General features: G+C 40.6%; 1 protein-coding gene across 1 annotated transcript in view; it reads left to right on the forward strand.

Moving 5' to 3' along the window:
- Positions 1–13,401, forward strand: part of il1rapl1a (interleukin 1 receptor accessory protein-like 1a) — a 199,399-nt gene that overhangs the window by 183,588 nt on the left and 2,410 nt on the right. The window contains 3 exon segments of the mRNA XM_034213792.1: positions 2,964–3,109; positions 7,463–7,609; positions 10,532–10,702. Of these exon segments, the coding sequence (XP_034069683.1) occupies positions 2,964–3,109; positions 7,463–7,609; positions 10,532–10,702 (464 nt within the window).

Raw genomic sequence — 13,401 nt, forward strand, 5'->3', positions numbered from 1 at the left:
AAATTGGATATCGTAAGAAATATGGTTGAAGTCACTTACTGTAGGAGGAAAGTAAAGATGACACATCTGTGATAGTGAGTTTGCTTATGCATTAATATAAGAATGCAACAGAAAGGAGTGCAGCTCTCCTGTCCTCTGCCTCTGCCTGCCTCCACTACTACCTGACAACAGGATTCCCCCACTCACCAGCCGAGGGGTTATCTCTCAATAATTCATACCGATATTTCATGCAGCGGATCAATAATGTATTTGATCATCCGCTCTCTGTTGCTGATGCTGCCACCCTAAGCTTCTTCACATACAGCCGGTGCAATGGGGTTTTATTTCCACAAAGACAGCCAGACATATGGAGCAGGAAAAGACAGGTGAGAAAGGGAAGGAGAAACTAAACATGAACAAATGTCTGCTACCCTGCAGTGCCTCTTTTAAATGTTACAGTAGGCATGTTACCGCTCTCCTTCACACACTTTTAGCTATATTACTAATGTATCAGCAGCCAAACTCAAGCTCACAGACGAGCATCCATACCTTAGGTTCAGAGTCTCTGCATGCATTTATTAACCCAACCCTGAGCATATTGATTCAGTGGAGTTCATTGCAATGGTAGCCCGAGCCCATACATTCTCATTTGTGCCACCAGGACAGGGCTATTGTTGTTATCAAAGCACGGATGACTGGACATTAGCATAGCATGCAGAGATGAATAAATTAGCAAAACAAATCTGGCTCAGCAAAATAAAAATAAAGGGTGGTCAATAATTATGTTATTGACCCGATTCAGTTGTTGTTTTGCAGGTGTGCGTTCAGTTTACTGTACACAAGGATTGAATACGTTGCAAAGACTGAGGTTCTGCTCATGAGGAAGGGAGAGAGAATATTGAGAAGAATAAAATGCCTGCAGCGGTTCACTCATTCGACTAACTCCATATCGATAAACTCAATCACCCTGAAGAAAGTATTTTGTTTTACAAAGAATTGCATGGATGGAACATCTCACGGCGATACACAGCATAGTTAAAATTCCCTCTTCAGCCCAACTGTGTGTATTGTGTGGGATCGTTCAGCTCCCATATGTGTCTGTGCTTCACCTGGACCTTGTTATCCACCTCCTCTAACTTTAGCCCCTCGTTCTGAGGCTCAGGTGTGAACAGCCGTGGTCATTATCCATCAGGTTGTATGGCAGAGAGCTGCGTTGCCTCATCCAGTGGGATAATGTGAAACTGGAGGCTTCAAAGTACCCACCACTCCCTGGAGAGACATGAATTATTCCCGTGCCTACATCCCCCCGCCAACCAACCCCATTGCACAACAAACTCAGCTGAAACTACAAATATATCATCAGCCTCTCCACGCAAAGCCCAGGATACACTTTCAATTACTGATGCCAAATCTTCCCAACAAGCTGTCCGTATGTGTGGTTTATCGACTCGAAGGCGAGAGAAGCTTGAGAGTCATTAAACCCCTACACACTCAAACACACACTTTTCTCATCCCACTCCTGCTTCTAATCACAGCCGTTATTAAAATACCATAGATGATACCTGCACACACACACACACACACATACATACAAACAGTGGAGATCTTTTGTTTCCTCCAAAGTGTAATTTGTGCTGAGGGTGCTGCAGAAGTGGGCTAAGTAGTGCGTCTAAGGTATGAGGAAGCATTATCTCCCAATTCTCTCCTCCATCAGGCTCAACCAGCCCAACGGGGGGGACACTCATTTACTTTATGGAATATTACTTTCTCTCCTTCTCGCCGTTACCATGGCAGCCGCTATAAAAAGATTTTCTTCTGATCGCCATTATTTGATTTCAACCCCCCGCATTCTCCGTTGGAAGAGCCCTTATTGATTTTCATTTCTCATATGTTATGAGAGCAGAGAGAAGAAATGAACATACCTTGAAGTACTTACTGTAAGGGGGGGGGGGTTCATGGAGATACAGAAATGTGCTGCTCATAGCCGTTTTATGGCTCGACCATCACGGCTGAATATGTTCTGTGATTGCTGCTCTGGTTCTCTACTCTTCAGGCCCCGTCACACACATACTGTTTAACACAGTGGCGAGCCGTGACTTGTATACCTAGGCCCTCTGACCCCCACCCCTTCCCTCGAGTTATTACGTCACAGTGTATACTTCAGCGGAATATCAAAACAACGGCCCGGGGTGCAAAACGCCTCAATGAAAGCGACCCTCTACCACACAAAACAACACCTGTAAATAACCCTATTTGTGTTCTTTGAAATTGAAAAGGATATTGCATTGTGTTTGTTACTTTCGTTGCAGTTGTATGTCTTAAGTGTAATTTGGCATGCTTTTATTTTGAAGGCGAGTTAACGCTATTGACAGGAAGTTGTTGTTGTTATGGAAACAATAAAAGTTTCACAGCAGGCGGAACTTGTCATAACGTCCGCGATAATAACACCCACCCATTTAGAGGGAAGATATGATTGGTCAATTGTACTGTCATTTGACATTACTCTCTCGTTCTGTTACTATAGCGGGCCCTCTGTGAATTCATAGCTGGACCGCCTGGACGTCCAACAGCTCCTCTCTTCACAGTAACTCGCAGAGACGAGCTTCTTTCATTTAACCCTTCACATTCCAACAGAAACTGAATAGGCAGATTCGAAGGATTTATTTCTTTGGAAATGTTATTTTAAATACAATTAAATCAAGTTATTTTGGTAAAACTAATGAAAAATATAACTAAAAAAATATATTAAAAAAATTAATATATTTTTTTAATGTTTTTAAATATTATTTTGTAGAATATCTTAGGCCCTCACAGAGGGCCCTGACGGCTCGCCACTGGTTTAACATGTTCACTCTCGCACTGATTATATGTTCTTGTATATTCAGAGAACATTGTCTCAACAGCCACTTCTCGTCTCCTGTTTCCCAACATAGTCCTTCAGAGAAGCGTTGCTGCCTTGTAAGTGTTGATGGTTTATCTTGCAGGGTTGTCAAGGAGCATCTTGGAGAGCAGGAAGTGTCCATATCCTTGACTATTGACTCATTGGAGGAGGAGGACCTGGGAAATTATTCCTGTTTTGTGGAGAATGGTAACGGCCGTCGCCAAGCTACCATCCAGCTCTTCAGACGAGGTAAGGAGGAGCTTTAACCTCCATATGTACACATTAATTTCCCTGTGAGTGGCTTAAAGGTTTAAAAACTCATCTTGTTCCTTCACTGTCTGACACTATCATAGATATTCTGTATCAGCTCGTTCCAACTCTTCATTAAAGCTTTATGATGAGTGAAGTATGCAAAGCCTGCCAGCAACATTTCATCAAAATGGGAATATTCTAGTCTTATGAATATATTTGTTCCACATATACCCAAATATCAGCCTGATATATTTGGTAGCTCTAGGATACCCACTAAGAAGCAAATGAACCTTTATTAATCCCCAAGGGGAAATTCAGCTTTTCACTTCTTTCACTTTTTCAAAAAACACATGCATATGAAAACAGATATGCACAAACAGATGCATTTAATGGAGGAGTGTCAGTGCGTAGAGTTAGAATATTTCTTCGCCGGTCAACATGTCCGTTAAAGTTTAAATCTTCCGGACAAAATTAGAAAAGTGCCGGTCAAAGGTCTTTGTTATTTATTGAGCTTTAAAACAAATTGATATGATTCAATATTAAACTAATTATAGTAGATTAACTACATTATTCAAAAGTGAACAGTAATTTACAATAACACGGGAATAATAAACGGAGCGCTCTCTCCCTCTCCTGACAGCCCGTCAGTATCATGCAGCTCGCGGATCAGTAATGAGTGACCCGACAGTAAAACTAAACATATCTATAACTAGTTACGGTAGTTTGAGAGGTCATTAAAATAGCTACCTGATATTCTAACCTGAAGTGTGTGTTTTGTCCGCTCACCGCTGATCATGCAGAGCTGCGTGTCGACTCGTCAGCAGCAGCTGATCTCTCTCTCCCGTCAGATTAGACTTCACTCGCGTTTATGTCCATATCGATCAGATCCAGCTAGTTCTAGCTAATGATATGACTACCTGCTTATTAAAAGACACCTAAACAATAAGTGTCGCTATGCAACCGGGTGAGGCCATAGTATAGCGCAGCATTATGCATTTGTTTACATGCCCACCGGAACCCCGAGGCATTACCAACAGATCAACGCTCAATCAACCCATACAGGACATCTCTTTCTCCACATGGTTAGACATTATAATTGACTATTCTTGTCTGTCACATACTCTTTTGTCTGTCACATAAATGGTGCAAATTGGGCAACTGATGTGGTATTGCGCTAAACGGAAAAAAAATTGAACGGACACTTTGACCGGAGATATTTAGATTTGCCGGTCTTCAGCATATTTTACCGGTCGTAGTCCGGTAATTACCGGCTAACGGGAACTCTGGCGTAGAGGCATGGTTTTCAACTGGCAACCCTTCAGTTCCCAAGCCAAGTCCCTAGACTGATCCACTAATCTTACAAAAGACTGTGAACAAATGTTGGCTGATTAGCAGTTGCTGCTTAATTGAGTATAAAGATGCTTTAATCAACATTGTATAGCGATAATGACTAGTATGTGTAATGTGGAATCTGTCAACTGCAGCAACACTACCACAGAGAATGATCACCCGACTGCAGTGTTCCTCCGCCCTACAAACCACTTTAACATATTTCAGCTCATTGTTAAACAACTTTTCAGTTTCAAGATCGCTCAATTTAAAGTAGAGCTGGTGTTGAGGGGAGGCGTGTGGCGCAGTGGGTTGTGCGTTGGTGTTGGGATCAGGGGGTCACAGGTTCAAACCCCACTGCAGTCAGCATGTCGTTGTGTCCCTGGGCAAGACACTTCACCCCAAATTGCTCCTGTGGGGATTGCCCACAGTACTGAGTATGTAAGTCGCTTTGGATAAAAGCGTAAGTGTAATGTAATGTTGATTATGATTTGTATCGCCAACTAGTCAATAAAAAGTCAGAATACAGTGAAGAATGTTCATCCCAGTTACTCAAAGTCCAAGGGACATCTTTAAAATGTCCTGTTTTAAGACAAAGAAGACATTCACTTCACAACCCAAACTCCTCACTGACATCTTCACACAGGCTTCGTTTTTGCTGTCCATTTTGTATCTCTTCATCCCTCATTTGGTCGCTCCGTTCCTTCCTACATGAGCTCCAGCAGCTGCGTAGCGTTTCTGGCTCTCTAGCATGACTTGTCTGAAGCTCTTTTCATGCACTGGTTGTCACCCTGCAAGGAGAGGTAATTTGATGGCTGTTTAAACAGCAAATTGGTCCTCGGCTTTTCCCAGCAGGCCAATAAGTTCAGCATACAATTACATTTTAAGTCTTTATCTGTCTATCTCCCCGCTTTAATTTCTGTCTCTCCGACCGTCTTTTGTAGATGGCCCAATTCCTTTTGAGTGTCTTTGTAGACTCCAGACAGCTTCATTTAACTCTCTTTCAAAGCGGCAAGGAGAGGAATGCTAAGAAAGACTTTCTCTCTGTCTCACACGTTATTCTGATGTTGATTTCATGTTTCCCCTCCCAGAATGCATCAGTCATAAGCCCTGCAGCAGGTTTGTGAATGTCTGTGCTGCAGGGCTACCTTCACTTTCATATCTGAAGAGTACGAGAAATAAAAAGGCAGAGGAACGTAGCAGTCAGTGGAACATCTACAACTAGTTAAAAACGTTTAAAATATGAGGGAAGGTCCAAAAGTACATTTTACAAAGCCAAATGTATTCATGATATATTGTAGGATATTAGGACTATATGACATTTCAGAGATGCTCTTGGATAAGCTGGATAAGAACATGGATACCACTCTAATATCTTCATGGTCAAATGGAATGAAGCTATAGCAACCAGCAAGCGTTGCTTTGCATAAAGGCAGGAACATGTAACTTCTCACAGGACTCGACTCCTAAGAATCCAGGAAGTCATAGCGAGGCATGTCACCCCAAATAAATCCATATTGTGACATTTGTACCCCTTGGTTGGGGCACAGAAGAAATCCTAACTTTTAAATAAGTGAACTTTAAATGTGCTGGTAGGCTGAATTGTTGCCCTATGACAGAGCCTAGCTGTCCCCACATCTCCAGTCTTAAAGCTAAGATAGCTAAGCTACATTTCTGGCTGTTGTTTCATATTTATTGCACAGAGCTGATAGTGGTGTTATGAATGCAACATTGCGCCTTAAATTGAACTTAGAATGTAGTTAGAATTAAAAAATATACAATCAATCTTTTAGGTGTAAGCTTGGGGTGAGACAACTACAGTAGGTCTGGGCAATATTGCAATATAATATTGATGTTGTCATATGAGACTAGATATGGTATTACATTTTAGATATGGTAGTATCAAATAAGTATCTTTTTGATTTTAAAAGCTGCATTAAAGTAAAGTGATTACATTTTTTTTAAATCCCAGTTTGTCTTATTTTTATTTGCCTTTATAGCCAAATAAATCTGCTTGTCGAAGATTATTTATCAAAATTAGCATAAATTCTCAAACCTACAATATCGTACAAAATATTTATATTGAAGTATTTGATAAAAAAAATGTTGTAATATTTGATTTTCTTCATACCACCATGCCTTATAGCCTCAAATATGTTATCCTTTCTCTTTAAATAGGCGATATCATATTGAAAGTAATTAGGTATCACTAGCTTGTACAAAAAAGACAATCACTGATATAAAACGCTGGCATTGAGAACTAGAGCAGATATCTTATGTCAATCAGAGAAATGGGAAGGTACGCCTGTGTACATTTGCAATGCACATAATCTGAGATAATATAGAAGCTGCATAGCGGTTGCCATGGCAGCCGTGCATTGCTCCAGTCCACAGTGACAGATATAAGGTGAACCTGCTCTCGCTGGGCCAACCAGGTAAATGCTGCTTTCATAAACAACATAACTCATCTTTCCCCGAGCCAGGCCTCTGAGGGGATAGAGAGGAGATAATCGAGAAGATAAATGAATGTGGAGAGAAAAGAGGGGGAGGGGGGTGTGTATGATGGAGAGAGAGAAGTGGAGCCTTTTGTTTTGAACATGCCTTCATCCATGTCCACAATTGTCTCAAGTCACAGAATGGACGACAGACAAAGTGCAGAGCTGTGTCGCTGCTCCAAAGAAATGAACCCAATCTCTCATCATCCTCTTTTTCACGTCTCCCTGCACTCATCTTTTTTCCCAAAGTCATCCTGAGCCGTGTGTGTCTCTTCCCCCTCTTTGAAGAATGATGCTGCTTCGCTCTGAAAATACTGATTGCCAAACCTTTCATCAAATGTAAATGCATCCCATAAGTGCCTATGTTGCGTCTTTAACAGGGAAATTAAGAATAAAGAGTCTGTGGGTTTAACCTGCCGAGGCAATAGCCTGTTTTTGTGTATTCATAAGACGTAGCGGTGTTCACCGCACCGTGCCTCCACCGTCTCAGCAGTTTTTAAATATGTTCTTGTCTGTGTGTCTTCAGCAGAGCTCATGTACACGGTGGAGCTGGCAGGAGGGCTGGGAGCGATCCTGCTGCTCCTCATCTTCCTCATCTCCCTCTACAAATGCTACAAGATCGAGCTGATGCTTTTCTATCGGAGGCAGTTTGGCAGCGAGGATGTTGATGGAGGTAAAGAAAGTGAAAGGCAACATAAACTCAGTTTCTATCTGAAGACCTGCAAAACAAAATGTCCAGGCCTTTCTCTTATCTCAAATTCGATGTCAAGCGTGCATAGATGATTGCGTATGTGCCTGTTTGGGTTTGTTTCCATGGATGTGATTATGTCCTGTTTGTTTATCCATGTGCATGAGATGTAATGTGTGTTGTGTGTGTGTTCTGTCAGAGCCTCTCTCCATAACAGGCTAGATACAAATGTCGTCTCCTATCTCAGTGACAGCAGCCCATTTCCTCTTCCTCAACTGTTGGTGTGGAGGTACACGTGTGTGTGTGTGTGTGTGTGTGTGTGTGTGTGTGTGTGTGTGTGTGTGTGTGTGTGTGTGTGTGTGTGTGTGTGTGTGTGTGTGTGTGTGTGTGTGTGTGTGTGTGTGTGTGTGTGTGTGTGTGTGGGTGTGTGTGTGTGTGTGTGTGTGTGTGTGTGTGTGTGTGTGTGTGTGTGTGTGTGTGTGTGTGTGTGTGTGTGTGTGTGTGTGTTGCCACAATGGCTGCATAGGGATAAGAGAGGAGACAGATTTTCAATTTGTTGCCCATTTAAAAAGAGATCAGTCTCAATATGTCATGGGATGATGCCCACCCTCTGCTGTCGAAGGCCAGATAGCGGGACGGGGGGACCGGGCAGGCTCCAAGCTGCTTTCCTCAGAGACAAATGGGGCCGTAAACAGTCTGAAATTGCGGGGCAACTTTCTGTTTTCTCTCCAGAACATAGTTAACTTTTGCTGCAGTTAACGATTCCTCTGTTTGCGCCCCAGACCTTTTCCCTTTTGGCTTTCCTTTGTCGCTTTCTTTTCAAGAATTCTGGAAAGACTGAACCCAAACTCGAATCATTGTATTGTTTCCACAGTAGCATGAATTATCTATTACACGCTGTTTTGTTGATTCAAACTTCCACATGATTAAGTCATACCGTCAGGGAACCGCAGATACAAGCTGTTTTTGATTTTCCAAGTTTGCTAGGTGGTTAATTTGAGGCTGGTTGCTCATTTGAAAGCGTTGTTTGATGTTTGGATCCTATCGAGCGCAGTCCTGGCCTTTCCAGAGAGTTTCAAAGCTGTGCAAGCTCCTCAAAGGGTTTCTGTAAAAAACCCTCTTCCCTTTTTGGCTGGCCCACAATCCTGTTTCTGCAAAGCGTAATGACTAGGACTCACTGAACATGTCACCAGTAGTGTTTTTTCCCCCCATCTTCTATTTTCTGCCTGTTCAGTTCTTTGCCACTGTCTTCTGGGAAATCATTTCGAGGTGGGGAAAATGATATTGCCTTCGTCTTGATTTGGGTATTCTTGTATCTACCCCAATTTGTTTCCTATATTCGCCATATAGCCAAAGATAAATGGACAACCCCTGAACTAATGCTCTTGTGTACCGTCAGTGTGCGGCTGGATTTTGTTATGTAGGTCACAATGTTTCAAAATAAGGATGCAACTGCATTTGGGAGAAGTGTTTTTTTCTGTTTCAACGCGAGGAAAGTCAGATCCAGAGAGAAATGGTGAACTGGAACGTGAACTAATGAACTGCAACGAGCCTAACATCAGTGGCCGACTTCACTAACACCCCTGTGGCTAAAGGGGAGCAAATCCCTGAATCTATGGTCTGGAGAAAGACCTCTGAAGAGTCGGGAATTGTTAAAGCAGCAGTTTATAGAAAAGTAAAATATCAGTGGTTTGGTGTGTTGCATGAAAATAAACTTTGTGTTCAGTGCAGGACAGACAATGTGAACCAATCAAAGGGGAAGAAGTAGTCAGTTCTTCATTTTAGTAAAAGTAGCACTAATATGTTCTTAAAATACTCCATTACAGGTAACACTATTACATTAAAGTGTTTACCTTACTGTAAAAGTAAAAGTACTCAGCATGACAATGGCTCTATCACAGACTGTTATTATTGTAGGATATTATACTTTTCACAATTAAGAGTATTTTAAACTCGTAGTGTGTCCCCGTGGAGCACATTTTAGAGACTTTGTAAAATATTGAGTTTAAAAGTAGTACAGTACTGCATCATATCAATGAAGTATATCATGTGTTTTTATTATACATGTTACTAGTAAGTGTTAAGAGTGTTAAATAAATGTAATGGAGTAAAAAGTGCAATATTCCCTGTCGTGGAATGAATTGGAGTAGAAGTATAGGTACAGTAGTATGTAATGGAAATACTTAAGTAAAGTAAAAAAAACTTCAGTACAGTACTTGAGGAACCAATGCAATTAAGTAAAACAACAATCATTATTTTGTCCTGTATGAAAGTCATTTTTACTGTAGTGTAAAGTAAGTCTGTAGAAGATGTCAAATGTACTGAACTACAACATATTCATAAAAACAATGAATGATTTGAATACTGATGTACTGCTAAAATCGAACAATTTAGTATAATCTTTGAGGAAATTACCATCAAATACTGTCATACTTGACAAGAGTTAGTTTAATTTCTGGCAGAATTATCTGAAAATGATTACTTGATAATAGTCTATAATTCAACAAATGTAATTAAAGCAAGCGGTGGCTTTAATAAACTAAATGAGTGATGAATTATTTAATTTGATACAGGCTTCAAATTGTGCTACGCAGATGAGATTTCAAGCCCAAAGTTAATTTGTGAAGATGATTGGGTTACGTTTTTTTCTAATTGAAATTGCTTTGAAATTTGAGTCAAAGCTAAATTAAATTGCTATAACACCTGCATGGATTATGAATGAGATAGTTTCAATCAAATAAGGGTATAATATTCAGGTCTCCACATGCGTATCTCTCTCTAGAGTTTGTGATTACACGTCTTCGACTGTGCCGCGAGGAGTCCTGGAATATCGTGATTTCGGAGCTGGATGTCACTGTATTTAAAACGCCTTTTTCATAATCCACTTCCTGTTTTTTTTTTATACAGAAAACAAAGACTACGATGCGTACCTGTCCTACACCAAAGTGGACCCTGACCAGTGGAGTCAGGAGACCAGAGAGGAGGAGCGCTTCGCCCTGGAGATCCTCCCCGATGTCCTGGAGAAACATTACGGCTACAAACTCTTCATCCCAGATCGAGACCTCATTCCAACAGGAAGTAAGAGCTGCGACTGTCTCTGTTTACATGCCTGCACACATGTGTATTTGTGTCATATTCTATTGGATGGTGAGGGAGTTTACAGTTGATTGTGTACTGTAGCTGCTGCAGTGTGTGGCACATTTGGTACACTTTATCATTCAGGTGCTTGGACCATGACACAACAATATGAGATTTAACAAAATTAGGAAGTATAGGATGTTGAAGATGATTGTGAGGAAGAAGGAAAGAGGGTGATTGTATAGGATGAAGTCAAGGCGTTTCAAAGGCAGTAATAGTGTCATGTAGTGTAAGAGTCATCTAATTTAAACGAGGCTAAGAACTTAATGAAGATGGTTCAGATTGTTGCAAATGTGAGAGTGATTTGCCTGAGATGACGAGCATGCGGAAAACAACACATGGCTCCAATAGTTGTGAAGATATGCAAGGAATACTGGATTAAGTTCAAATTCTTGAGAAACCAAAATCTCAAAGCCATTTTCCATGTTTCGGCAAAAAAAGAGTTTGTGAGGTGAGGTCTTGGTGTCACCTCGACTTTTTGTATTGACTATCATTCTAGTATTGGCTGAAGGAGTCTTGATGCAAAGTGTAGATTATGACATACAGTAGATTTTACTTTTGTGAATATGAGTATAAATAGTGATGTCAGATAGACTGGCATAAAGAGAGAGATTGTAGCTAGATCCAGATCCCTGTAGGAAGCTGAAATATAATCCAGCTAGAACACGGGTTCTTGAGTTAAATCGACCTTGGGGAATAAATAGCATAAACATTGGGAATGGATGGCTGAGAAGGTCAGAAATGAATTATGCTGTGAGAAATAAATGTGGTGGAGGTATCAGAATAATGGCTGCCTGTTACTAGTTTGATATACTTTTTTTTTTAAAGGCCGATTCCTGATAAACTGGCTATGGATAGAATAAGCATAGGTGATAACATTGCAGATAGACATGACAGAAGGAAATGGCAGCTGGTGTGTGTTATGATATGCCTGGAAACAATTCTAGTAGAGAGTGTATGGAGCAATGCTGTTAATGATGGCTTCTTGTCCAGCTGTCAAATACTTGGTATAAATAATGGTAGGTCTGGTGTGTGTGAAATTGAATCACCCTCAAACAGATCAATGCCTGAATGGACGGATTGATCTGCAGTTCAGGACCCACTCCGAGCTGTATCTTTGGTGTAGCTTTAGTCAAACTTTTTAGATTGATGCAAGTGAGTGATGAGGCAGGAAGTAGAGTAAGAAGGCATGATAATGGATAAGTTAACTTCATTAGTTTACAATACATGTTTGTCGTGTGTCTTCTGTTCTGTTTCTCACTGTCTCTGTCTTGTGTTTTAATGTGTTGTACTGTTTGTGCAGATTCAATTACATTAGCGCAAGTAATGAGTGGCATATTATTCAAAATGTCCAAAAAAAGAAGAACAAAAGGTCAATATTAAGTTAAATACTATGGACAAGAATCTTTTTTGTATCCCCTCTGGATTAAAGTAGCGGATAAAAGTTGTTCACACTGGCTATTCTGATATTATATCCACCAAACTTGGGAATATTGTATATCGTGTGGCTGAGATATTAAACAAATTTAACATCGTACTAGTTTATCCATGCATGAATAAATCTGTGTGAACATATCCTCTTGCGTGCTAACCCTGCTTAGTAGTCTGTCTGTGCCAGTGGTACACAGTGTGCTCTGCTTAGTAGTAATGCTGTGTGTTGTACTGTAGGCTTCATGTGGACCAAATAAAACGCAAACACATCTCACTTGGTCCAGATAGAATTAAACATCAGTGGGAAATGTGCGAAGGCTCTGAGCCCCGTCGGCCTCTTTCCTTTAATCAAAAGAAAATTGCCGCTAGCATCAGTGCCAAGCAAACTCATTGTAGATGAATGTCCAATCAGTGAAACATGGTATGTGATTAATCATATGTGAAGTAAAGAAGGACGAGCGAGAGGAGATGCAGCTACTTTTACAACTTTGTTGAGCATGTTTCTGTGTCTGTACTGTGTTCTGCCTGTGACCTAAATGTTCAAATGTTTATGTTTAGGTCTCACCCATGAGCATTACCAGGATGAAACACGACTCTTTGGAGGTACTCGCCTTCAGTCTTTTCCTCTTGTATCAGCCGCTGTCATTGACCTGCCCCCAGGAAGTTTCAGAGAGTGGCGCTGTTGTGTGATCTGAAATATATATATTCAGTGCAGAGCTTAGCTTAAAGTTCAGTATTGTAATATTACAATACTTAGAATAATACTTTAGATTGCACCAAAACAAACACCATGCTTTTAGATATGTATTACATTACATTACATTTCGCTGACGCTTTTATCCAAAGCGACTTACAATAAGTGCGTTCGACCAACAAAATACAAACTTGAAGAAAACAGAATCAAATAAGTACATCAGGCTTCATAGAGCAAAAACATTTCAAGTGCTACTCAACTAGCTTTAGATAAGCCAGTCCTTTATTAGTATATAAGTGCTTTGTTAATAGTTCTATCGCTCGAAGTGGAGTCGAAAGAGATGAGTTTTCAGTCTGCGCCGGAAGGTGTGTAAGCTATCTGCTGTCCTGTATGTATGTATGTATGTATGTATGTATGTATGTATGTATGTATGTATGTATGTATGCATTCACATATACAGTAGTCCTTACATCTTCCTCTATGAACTTCAGACTGTTATTTGATCAAATACTGG

The sequence above is a fragment of the Gymnodraco acuticeps genome, unplaced genomic scaffold (assembly GCF_902827175.1).
Source record: "Gymnodraco acuticeps unplaced genomic scaffold, fGymAcu1.1, whole genome shotgun sequence".
Taxonomy (NCBI): domain Eukaryota; kingdom Metazoa; phylum Chordata; class Actinopteri; order Perciformes; family Bathydraconidae; genus Gymnodraco; species Gymnodraco acuticeps.